This window comes from Carcharhinus amblyrhynchos, chromosome 12 (assembly GCF_965287045.1).
Source record: "Carcharhinus amblyrhynchos chromosome 12, sCarAmb.v2.hapA, whole genome shotgun sequence".
NCBI lineage: Eukaryota > Metazoa > Chordata > Chondrichthyes > Carcharhiniformes > Carcharhinidae > Carcharhinus > Carcharhinus amblyrhynchos.
Genome location: NC_137335.1, coordinates 56,549,549 through 56,562,072, shown reverse-complemented (window position 1 = coordinate 56,562,072; position 12,524 = coordinate 56,549,549). Strand labels below are relative to the sequence as shown.

At 40.3% G+C, this 12,524-nt stretch overlaps 1 protein-coding gene and 1 pseudogene across 4 annotated transcripts in view; one reads left to right on the top strand and one right to left on the bottom strand.

Moving 5' to 3' along the window:
• Positions 1-12,111, top strand: part of hhat (hedgehog acyltransferase) — a 200,380-nt gene extending 188,269 nt beyond the window's left edge. For all 4 annotated transcript variants that reach the window (XM_080200573.1, XM_080200570.1, XM_080200574.1 and 1 more), the window contains one exon: positions 10,950-12,111. In XM_080200573.1, the coding sequence (XP_080056699.1) occupies positions 10,950-11,035 (86 nt within the window). In that variant the 3' untranslated portion in view covers positions 11,036-12,111. The remainder of the gene's footprint in view (positions 1-10,949) is intronic.
• Positions 4,995-5,137, bottom strand: LOC145351274 (U2 spliceosomal RNA; annotated as a pseudogene).
• Positions 12,112-12,524: the final 413 nt, after the last annotated feature.

Sequence of the window (12,524 nt, the reverse complement as noted above, 5' to 3'; positions counted from 1 at the left end):
GACTGGGTCTGTACTTGTTGGAGTTTAGAATGATGAGGGGAGATCTTATAGAGACGTATAAGATAATGAAGGGGATGGATAGGGTAGAGGTAGAGAGATTCTTCCAGCTCAGAAAGGACAGCAGGACTAGAGGGGACAGCCTCAAGATAAGGGGGACGCAATTTAGAACTGAGTTGAAGAGGAACTTCTTCATTCAAAGGGTGGTGAATCTCTGGAATTCTCTGCCCGTTGAAGTGGTGGAGGCTACCTCGCTAAATATATTTAAGTCACGGGAAGATAGGTTTTTGGTAGGCAAGGGAATTAAGGGTTATGGGGAGAAAGCGGGAAAGTGGAACTGAGCCACTTCAGATCAGCCATGATCTTATTGAATGGCGGGGCAGGCTCGAAGGGCTAGATGGCCTACTCCTGCTCCTACTTCTTATGTTCTTATGTAAAAAATCTGCCTTGTACATCTTGTTTAAACCTGTGCTCTCTATTAATTGACTCTTCCACCCTAGGCAAAAGCTTCTGACTATCCACTCTGTCCATGCCTTTCATAATGTTGTAGACTTCTTCCAGGTCTCCCCTCAACTTCCTTCATTCCAGTGAGAACAAACCAAGTTTTTCCAATCTCACCTCATAGCTAATGCCCTCCATACCAGGCAGCATTCTAGTAAATCTTTTCTGTACCCTCTCCAAAGCCCCCACATCTCTCTGGTAGTATGGTGACCAGAATTGAACACTATATTCCAAGTGCAGCCTAACTAAGGTTCTATAAAACTACAACGTGAGTTGCTAATTTTTAAACTCAATGCCCAGCTGATGAAGATAAGCATGCTGTATGCCATCTTGACTATCTTCTCCATCTACGTAGCCACTTTCAGTGACCTGTGTACCTGTGCACCCAGATCCCTTTGCCTGTCAATACTCTTAAGGGTTCTGCCTTTCGTGATATTAAATGTCAGGAAACGTGACCCATCACTGATGGAGGGAGGGGACAGTGGCTTCCACCTTTTATTTCATTGTGAAATGTAACAGGCTTCCAGTGATATTTTGTGCTCCTGTCTATGAGCCCTGCCAGTGCAAACATAAGAGGAAGATCCCAGACTATGATGCTGTAGGTGTTGGGGAGAAAAATGGTGCTTCTATCGTGTTATATTGGATTAAATTCCTTGGTCACTTTAGGTATCAGAGGAAAATATGCCCATGAGGCTTCAAGAGCTTCTCTGGATTCCAGTCAGAAGATCCTACTTTCATCTATGGTGTGTCTAATGTTTGTAGCACCTGTACCAAAGCCAACCATTGTATCAACCGTAGAATGATCAAGATCAGAATATGTACAAAAGAAGGCCAATAGCCCTTTCTAGATTCAGGAGAACTTACTCTGGAAGCTTCAGTGAATAAATATGATAGTTGAAAATTGTGCTGAAAATGTGCTTAAAATTGCGCAGGTTATGTTGAGCTTGCGTTTATGCCTAAAAAAATTGTATTAGCATAAATGTAAAATCTTCCATGAACCACCACACAAGACAGCATATTAGAACCTAATTGTTCCTTTTTTTCCCCATTAAAGGTGTTCATTTAAGAGGACAAAAGTTGCTGCTGCATTTTTATTAGCACAGTTTAAAATGGGTTTATCAGCAACAATCAGCATTTTTAACAAGGGTGTCCATTCATTCACCTCTGAGTAACCTGACCTAAGTCAGTTCTGCAGTAATATAAATGTGTTTGGATATAAAAGAACTTTTAAAAGGTGCTTGCTACTGCATGTGAGGCTAAGAAAATGAATGCAATCCAAACAGCTCTCCAGAACTAGTGTAATTGGTGGAATGAACGATATAAGTGTTATATGCACCATTGAGGATCAGATGGACAGTTCATTAGCCATATATCTGCCAGAAAATTGAAAGCAAAACTCAATTGAAGAGTGGAATTTTGTCATATATCAAGTACAGGGAACAAACGGTGACAGTTGTCAGCCACACTGACAGGTGCTGCCATTACAAAGCCTGATTAAAGACTGGAAAAAAAGCGAGGCCTTATTTATTATAAACAATAGCAGATAGCAAGGAATGATTTCAAAGCAGTAGTTTAGTTCTGAGCCCTGATGATGGTTGGGAACGATTGGTCTCCTCTCTCACAGTTTATGACAGTTGAACTCCTCAATTCCATTTTGCTCTTACGTATCTGCCATACTGTATATCACTGCGATTACTGCTGCGATCCTACTCCTACTATCTGTCTAATTATAGACGCTTCACTCATTGGGTATTTTAACTTTCTGAAGTTGACCTGAAAGCTGACATGAAGGATGATCATGGTACAGCAGATGAAAATTTTCTGGTGATTAATATAGCCTTCTTTTCATCAAATTAACTCTGCTGTATAAATTCTTGCTAATAATAATTTACAGGTGACATGACTGCTGTATTATTCTGATTGAAATAACTGGAATGGAAAAACTGACTTTTTCACTGCAACATAATTAGTTGTTCGAGCAGGGTATTATTTATCATTACGAAATACAAGAGAATTTGTTTCTGTTGATCAAACTGGTGAATACAACCGAAAAACAACTGGTCAAAATGTAGAATTACAGTATTACTGTTGTTCTGTGGTGTGTTGCAGGGCAATAAATGAGCTGAGGTGGCGGGGAAGGGGGAATCATAAATTAACAAAGGGATTTTAGTTTAACTGACTCCTGGAATGAGAGAATTGCTCAATGAGAAAAGGTCAAGAAAAGTAGGTCTACTTCCCAGAATTTAGAAAACTGAAAGATGATCTGATATTGAAATGTATAAAATTCTTATGTAGATTGACAGAGTGGAGGGATGATACGCCTGGCTGGCAATCTAAAAGTCACAGTTTTAAAATAAGTCTGCCATGTAGGACTGAGATGATGGGGAATTTCTTCACTGAAAGGGTTGTGAATCTTTGAAGTTCTCTACATCAAAGCTGTATTGCTCAATCATTGAATGTATTCAAAACAAAGGTCAATATTTTTTTGAATATTAAGGGATTTGGGAATCATGAGGTCGAGATAGAGCAGCTCTGATCTTATTGAATGGTGAAACAGGCTTGAAACACCCAATTTCCCATAAGCGGCATCCACACTAGTAAGCTGCTGGGAACTGTGATGGAATTACCACTTAAATAACGTCCAACAGGGCTAAACCTCAGATTAGCATTTCACAGTGAGTTATGCTGTGAGATTTCTAATTCAAGGTTATGGAGGGTAGAATAGATGGCCTAATCTTGGTCTGTTCCTTCAGTTCATATAGCATGTAAGTTTTGGGCTTGCAAGTCATTGTTCTTAATAATTAAGGTCATAAGAACATAAGAACATAAGAAATAGGAGCAGGAGTAGGCCATCGAGCCCTTCAAGCCTGCCCCGCCATTCAATAAGATCATGGCTGATCTGTCGTGGCTCAGTTCCACTTTCCCGCCCTCTCCCCATAACCCTTAATCCCCTCTCTTATCAAGAACCCATCAACCCGCTTAAAAATATTTAGCGAGGCAGCCTCCACCACTTCAACAGGCAGAGAATTCCAGAGATTCACCACCCTTTGAGTGAAGAAGTTCTTCAAAATCTCATATGTTCAAACAATATGACTACAGTTTCACATCTGCGTCTTTTATTTTCTGCCTTAAAGAAACAATTAGTGAACTTCTGCGGAAACAGATTGGTTAGAGCAGATTTTAAATGGTTTGATAATTCCAGATTAATGGCAATGTTAAATGCCATCTTGCTTCGTCATGTAAAAGGGTAATTTATACTGAATAATCTCACAATTGAAGAAAAAATTGTGAATTTTTGTCACTTATGGTTGATCACCTCCATTAACACAACTTAAAAAGTGTGAAGGATTTAAATTAGAATTGATTAATTTATTTTCTGACTACAACCCATCAAGCAGTCTGTTTTTTTTTCACTTTAATAGCAGCTCTGTAATATATTACAATAAGATTTCTTCAAGAAGAAATTAGATATTGCTCATGGGGCTGAAGGAATCAAGGGATATGGAGGGAAGGGGGATCAGGATATTGCATTTAATGATCAGCCATGATCATAATGAATGTGAGAGCAGGCTCAAAGGGCTGAATGATGTACTGCTGCTTCTATTTTCTATGTTTCTGTATGCATTTCAGATCCAGGTATGAAATTAAGTAAATGGTCCTAACCTGGTGTATACAGAAATGAGTAAATGCTTTTCTGTGAATGTTTTATGCTACCTACTGGATGTTTCAGGCATTTGTTCTAAAAATGTTTGGGGGCCTTTTATGTCAGCTAAAATGAGCTAGTTTATTCAATCAGTTTGCATTTTAGAAAATTATTTCTTCCCCCAAGAACGATACATATCTCTATTTATAGAAGTGCCTTCATAAGCTTGTATGTTTATTTTTTATTACTGTATCATGGGATGTAAGTGCCACTGGCAGGACCAGGAATTGTTGCTCAGCCTTTATTGCCTATGAGAGGGGGTGGTTAGCAGTCATCTAGTATAAATGTATGCTTGTTTGGAAGGGAGTTTGTGGATCTTGACCCAGCAACAGTAAAGGAATGATGATATAGTTCTGAGTCAAGATGGTGTGTGGGCTGGAGGGGGACTTGCATTTCCATGCAGCTGTTGCCCATGTTCATCTAGGTGGCATACAAATGTGGCAGACGAGACTTACCACTGGGACCATGACCGAATGTGCCAGCATATTTTGCTGGGGAAGGTGGCAATAACCTGTTTAATTACTTTTTAAAATCTTGTTAGCGCCCTCCAAATGATAAACAAAGACTGATTCTGAGAACAGGGGGCCTCTACAATTCCCCAATTCACCCCTCCTACTGCAAGATGTATTTTTGTTTTTATTCCAACTCAGTCAAATCAAGTCCAATTCAGAGTCTCAACAAGTTGAGACATTCCCAATCCAAGCGACAAGACAGGGCTGTCACCTCCTGTCTTGGGCTTTATCTATATGGTCTAAGCTGATTGGAATAGGCATAGCTCCTCCTCCAAGCGTTGGTCTTGTTTGCATCTTAGCCAAAAGGCTGAGATGCTGCTGTTAAAAATTGCTTCAAATGAAGCTAAATTGTTACCTAATGATTTCAACCAAGCACAGCATGTCAATACTACACTTGATCTTAGCCAAAAGGCCGAGAAGTGATCTACTGCAAGATGTATTGGCTAGCAGTCTGTTAAGAATTCTATTATGGGATGTGGGCGTCACTGGCTGGGCCAGCATTTATTGCTCAAATCCTACACATCAGGGTGTGACTCATATTACGATGTCAATGTAACTGCAAAATAACTTCAATTCTCTGTTATTTATCATGTTAAGTCAAGTCCCAAGAGCTTACTATGTTGTGGCATTTGAAAGCAGGCATAAGGAGTTGGCTCCGATACTAACTGTGAGCAAGGAGAAAGATTTGTGGTTGGGAAGCAAGCTTAATATGCAGTTATAATTGGTTGGATTGCCACCAGGCAGCTGCTAATGGGCCGTAACATGTTTTATTCGGCGTGTATAAAAGGTGAGGTGGGAGTCGATGGATTTAGCTTCCTATATTTCTGTGAAAAATGTAAAATTCAGCCTAGTTTCTCTCTGGTCTTAATCAGTTTGCATTTTAGAAAATTATTTCTTCCCCAAAGACCATACATATCTCTATTTATAGAATTGTCTTCATAAGCTTGTGTGTTTATTTTTTATTACTGTATCATGGGATGTAAGTGCCACTGGCAAGACCAGGATTTGTTGCTCAGCCTTAATTGCCTATGAGAGGGGGTGGTTAGCAGTCATCTAGTATAAATGTATGTCCTACAGTGTTGTTTGGAAGGGAGTTTGTGGATCTTGACCCAGCAACAGTAAAGGAATCATGATATAATTCCGAGTCAAGATGGTGTGTGAGCTGGAGGGGGGACTTGCATTTCCATGCATCTGTTGCCCATGTTCTTCTAGGTGGTAGAGGTTGTGGATTTGGGAGGAGGCTTGGTGAATTGCTGCAGTGTAGCTTTTATGAACAAAGAATAAAAACAGCCCAGGAAACAGGCCCTTCGGCCCAACGAGCCCACGCCGCCATTTTAACACTACCAGTCCCCCCCTCCACCCATGACCCTTATCTATTGTTTTATGGCCATCCACATTGAGGGAAACTAATTTAGGGACAATTTATTACTGCCAATCAGCCTCATAGTACATCTTTGGGGTGTGGGAGGAAACCGGAGCACCCGGAGAAAACCCACGCAAGCACGGGGAGAATGCCCAAACTCCCACAGACACTGGCCCAAATCCACGTCTCTGCACAGCAAACAGTGATAGTCACTGAGCTGTCGTCTTGCCCAGCATCTGGTCCAGTTTAAGCACACAAATGGTATACACTGCTGCAACAGTGCCTCAATGATGTAGGAGTGAATATTTAAGGGCGTAATTGGATGCAAATCAAGTGGGCTACTTTTTCCTGGATTGTGTCAAGTTTCTTGCATGTTGTTGGAGTTGCACTCATCTAGGCAAGTGGAGAGAATTCCATGATACTTCTGACTTGTGCCTTGTAAAACAGGTTTTGGGGAGTCAGATGATGAGTTACTCGCTGCAGAATCTTCTACTGCCTGTAACCGTGGTATTTATAATGCTGGTCCTGTTCAGTTCCTTGTCAATGGTGACCACCAATATGTTGATGTGGAGATACTGCGATGGTAATCCTGTTGAATGTCAGGGGAGATGGTTCAAATCTCTCTTGTTGAAGATGGTCGTTGCCTGGCTCTTGTGTGGCGTGAATGTTACTTGCCACCCCAAATCTGGATATTGTCCAGGTCTTGCTGCATTTGGGTACAACTTCAGAATCTGACAAGTCATGAATGTTGCTGAACATTGTGCAATCACAGTGATCATCCCCACTTTTGACCTTATGATGGAGAGAATATTATTGAAGAAGCAGCTGAAGATGTTTGTGCCTAGGGCACTACCCTGAGCAACTCTTGCAGAGATGTCTTGGGGATGAGATAACTGGCCTCCAACACACACAACCACCTTCCCTTGTGCTAGATATGATCCCAACCAGTAGAGAGATTTTCCTCTGATTCCCATTAATAGCGTATGTTTTTCACACTTAAGCAATTTGATAAATTTTCAATATGTACATTTTTCAAATCAGCATGAGCAGTCATATGAATAATATCTTTATTTAAGTGGCAGACAAGCTAACAGTCACAGCCTGGGATCACCAAGACGGTTTCATAGGACGATTTGTATTTTAATTGAATTTTGGAATTTTACATTAGTGGCTGAACGCTTAATCCTTGGGTACAGTTAGAAGTACGGTGTTCCATATATGTGCATGTGTGTGTGCCATGCAATGGTGGAATATAAGCTCATGCCCAGAATTCACACACAGTGAGTTATTGATCTCAGTAATGCCCAGAGTTGCACAGATGATTTGGATGTTCCCCACAGGAAGAAAGATAAACTTAGAAGGGAATTCAGAACTGTACTTATGCACTTTCATAGTGGACAATTGGAGTAGAAAATCATTTGAGGGAATGCACAGGATGCTTTATATAAATCTTCAAAGTCCAATGTTGAGAGACACTTGCACTGATATAAAATATTAATATTCTGGAGAAACAGGTCTGACTGGCTTTGCAATGTCTTTTAAAGCAAGATTGCTGTTTCATTGAAGACTTGTGCTTTTCTGTTATGATGCTTTCTTCACTTGTGTGTTGAACATCTTGTATGTTTTTATTTCTAGATTTTTGCCCCTTCTAGAAGGTTTTCAGCTTTCTAATGCACAATTTATTGATGTTTTGGCTGTTAGTTACATTATAATTTGTAGCTATAATTTGTAGAATCCCCTTGGCTATTTCAGCAATATTGCACAGATTAGTTGAACAGTTCACAAAGCCAAAATAAGGTCCAGTTATTATGAATTCTGTGTATGATGCGCCCTTTATCAACACATTAATTTTACTTGTCAGTTTTACAGTGTGAAAGCCCATAAGTTAACATGACATTGTGGAAAACCCCTGTGTCAAGATGTCACCATTGGAAAGTAGAAAAAATCCAATATAAAAATTTGTAAAAAGAATCCCAAAGCCTGGAATCAAATTTTCACTTTCCCGCTTCTTTAGTGATCCAATCAGTCATTTAAAAAGCTTTTTGAAAAAAAGTCCACAGAGCTTATCTGATCAGCAACTGAAGTTTCTAGATTTCAAAAGTTTGTAATTAAAATTTTAAAATTGTTTCTTTCAAATTGTTAAAAGTGTGTTTTATTCAGATCTTCATTGATGCATTGAAATTTAAGATGAAGAATATTCACCTGGAAGTGACAGAAATCATATTTTTAGTGCACTGGATCTTCAGCCTTACAGACTAGAAATTTGCAAGTGAGAAATTCAGTATCATTTCTGCTTTTGTTTGGCCTTTGCTGCAGGACCAGGCATTTTTCTTCCCTGTTTTTCAGCATTCCACATTTTAGCTGTATTGGTAATAGTAGATGTACATGCAAATATATCCCATACACTTAATATTGGAAAATAATGTAATGCAGATTTATTATTTCTAGCTAGCAGTAAACCCTGTCAGGCATAAATGATGGTACTTTTTGCTATTTGTTTAATTTTATAAAGTAAATTTAAGAACACTGCTTCTCAAATTCTGGATATTGCTAAGAATTTTAAAAATTATATCAAATAACAATTGTATTTTTATTCAATACAGTAATCCTACAAATCTATTCCAGTATTATCCATGGTTATATTATGGAGTTAACTATTTTTGTATAAATTTAATGTAACATAAAAAAGGATCAAAACTATATTACTCACCAGCTAATCAACTCATGGCCTACCTATGGTGTTAACAATTGGACTTTTTATTCCCCACACTTCTACAAATCCCAATGCCCCACCCAGGCAGCTGCTATGTTAAATCAAGTCCTCACTCCCCCTCTCTCTCATTCTCTGCTGCTATCTCCAACAGATCCTCACTCTCCCTCTCTCTAATCATAAGAACGTAAGAAATAGGAGCAGGAGTAGGCCATCTAGCCCTTCGAGCCTGCCCCGCCATTCAACAAGATCATGGCTGATCTGAAGTGGATCAGTTCCACTTTCCCGCTTTCTCCCCATAACCCTTAATTCCCGTGTCTATCAGAAACCTATCTACCCGTGACTTAAATACATGCTGTAAGGTAGCCTCCACCACTTCAATGGGCAGAGAATTCCAGAGACTCACCACCCTTTGAGTGAAGAAGTTCCTCCTCAACTCCAATCTAAACTGCCCGCCCACCTCCCCCCTTATTTTGAGGCTGTGCCTTCTAGTTCTGCTATCCTTTCTAAGCGGGAAGAATCTCTCTACCTCTGCTGCTGTCTCCAACCACGTTCTCATTCTCCGTCTCTAACCCTCTGCTGTTCTTTCCAACCTAGTCGACACTCGCCCTCTCTCCAATCCTCTGCTGTTCTTTCCAACCAGGTCCACACTCTCCCTCTCTAACCCTCTGCTGTTCTTTCCAACCAGGTCCTCACTCTCACTCTCTCTAATCCTCTGCTGCTGTCTCCAATCAGTTCTACATTCTTCTCCCACCCTCTCTTTCATCGGTCTTGTGATTGATTTGATGCAGCAAAGGTAAAGAGTAATAAGTAGTGACAACTTTCTGTAAAGGTGTATTTCCAATAATTTCTATGTTTTACCAGATGCCCACTGCAAATTTCACTATTCTCACCCCAGCCTGAAAATCTCTAGAGGCTAACCCTGCCTCTTTGCAGTTGTAGCTTCTACAGAAGCATCAACTATCAATCCTCACAATGAAGCCTGTGCTGGGTTATAGAAAATGTTGTTGAACATTCTGGGCAGAATTTAATCGTGCCCTCGAGAACAGGTTTGGAGGCAGTGGGTGAGGGCTGGAGAATTGGGAGGAAAGGTGAAGGAAGGAGTACCTGTTACCTTCCCAATGCCATGGAATTTAATCAAAGGGAAGATGAAGGATTGCCTCCCTTCAAAGGGCCAATTGAAGCCTGTAAGTGGCCATTTAAAGACAACTTAAGGGCCCCTTTTTGCTATCACTAGCATTTTACCAGTGGTGGGGGAGCCCACTGCAAAGTGTGGAGAACATCTGGTAAACCCTGGCAATCCTAAGCCCGCTTACGTTGGTCCAGCGTGGCGTCCAGCAGTGCTTCTCTGGGTTGGGTTCAGTTCCAACAGTGGCCAGCAATCCTGGTGGAACTGCTGAGACTGATGAGTTGCTGGCTGTTTGATTGGCCAGCAGCTCTTGGAGGTCAGACATTTCTCCTCAAAGGAAGGAAGCCCCAAGGGCAGCTCATTAGCTGCCTGATTCTCACAGAATCTGGTCAGGGCTCCCTGAACTGACTGAGGTTATATTGCCCCTGGCTTGCAGGCCCACCACGTGGCAACATTCAACCCTCCATCCTTATATGTTCAACAATTTGAAAATGTCATGTTCATGCTTAGAGCTATCTTCACCAAAATAAGAATGTCTTTCCTAATGATCTAATGCTCTTATCCAAAATAGTGCATGGCAGCTTTACATCCAGCTGTGTGGAGACTCTCACATCTGAAAATCAGCCTCTCCAACAGCACGGCACAATATTGAGTATCTGCATTTATGTGTTTAAGTGTCTAGAGTAGAACATGAAGCATAACTTCTGACTCAGAGACAATACTATTAGTGACAGAATTCAGTACAGAATAATGTAAAATAAAACATATATTGATAGCAATGTGAGCAATACCTAAGCGGAGGAGTCCTGTGCATGATGCTTGCAGTTGACACAGATTGCTATTGCTGAAAAAATACATTTTGTTGAAGTTTTTTTGAAGCAGTATAAAGTTGTTGTTTCCCCTGACTTTGGTATCCTTGTGATTGTCCAATTGATTGCAAGGTGAAAAGCTTTGCTGAAATGTCTTTTTCCAGAAGTAATCAAGTTCAGTACTACCAAATGACTGTCTAAATGACTGCTATTTTTGTTTTGCAGGTTGGCCATGGATACCCATAGCAGTTCTGGCATATTTCTATTGTTATGCCCAAGTAGGAATTGAATATGACCGAATCAAAAATTAAATCTTTTGTTAATTGTGCTATGTTTCCTTATAAAATATTAGTCCTAATACTAGCCTGTGTTAAAATACTCTCTTTGGATCACCATTAATTTGGACATGATTTGACTGTATTCTCACCTCCTAATTTTCTATACTGTTTGAATAAACTTTTACAGAGACCCTGGTACAATCCAGTTTTGGATGACTGTCTGTATGGAGTTTGCATATTCTCCCCATGTCTGTGTGTGTTTCCTCCAGGTGCTCTGGTTTCCTCCTACGCTCCAAAGATGTGCTAAATTGCCCCTTCATGTTCAAAGACGCGTAGGTTAGGTGGATTGACCATAGTTAATATGTGGGGTTACAGAGATAGGGCAGGAGTCTGGGCTAGGGTAAGATGCTCTCTTGGAGATTCAGTGCAGACTCAGCAGGCTGAATGGCCTTCTTCTGCACTGTTGGGATTCTGTGATTTTAAACCATTAAATTCAACAGCTGAAAGACAACAATGGAACCTGTTCAAAACACTTACTATAAATATCTTTCAAAAAGTGACTTTGAGAAAATTCTTCTACTTGCTACATGCAATATGCTACTTTACAAAACTCAATTGGGATTTTACAGAACTGGAGATTAATGCAGGTTAATTGATCAATTAAATCAGAGAAGCAGTATCTGGTTACTTAATCCCAGAGAGGATTCCAGAGGTCAAATTAAAGGAAACAATACCGTCTATTATAATTAACCTGAACCAGACTGTGATGCGAAGCTGAAACATTACATCATCAATGATAACAGGTCAAAGAGTACAATAGCTAGTATTCACCAACAGTTTATCTTCACAACTGTGCTTACAATGGAATAGAAAAGTCACGTTTTTGAACCAAATTTAACTCATTCAGGGCAAGTTGTCCTCCAACAACTGATTCCTTAAGATTAATTCCAGTTAACATGATAAATTAACATCAACAAGAACAGTTGAGCCTAATAGTTATTTCATCTTCCTAATCTCAGTAAACGTTTTCCTTTACATTCTTGCCCATCCCTTTCCACATTCACAGACGATATCTATTTGTAATCCCTCCATGATCAAATAGTACGCATACATTCATAAGAACATAAGAACATAAGAAATAGGATCAGGAGTAGGCCATCTGGCCCTTCGAGCCTGCCCCGCCATTCAATAAGATCATGGCTGATCTGTCGTGGCTCAGTTCCACTTTCCCGCCCTCTCCCCATAACCCTTAATCCCCTCTCTTATCAAAAACCCATCAACCCGCTTCTTAAAAATATTTAGCGAGGCAGCCTCCACCACTTCAACGGGCAGAGAATTCCAGAGATTCACCACCCTTTGAGTGAAGAAGTTCCTCCTCAACTCCGTTCTGAACCGCCCCCCCTTTATCTTGAGGCTGTGCCCCCTAGTCCTACTGTCTTTTTTCCTCCTCCTTGACCTCCTGCAATCCTTATCTTGGGTGACCACCCCATCCCCCTTTACTCTTTTTTTCCATTGTGCATTA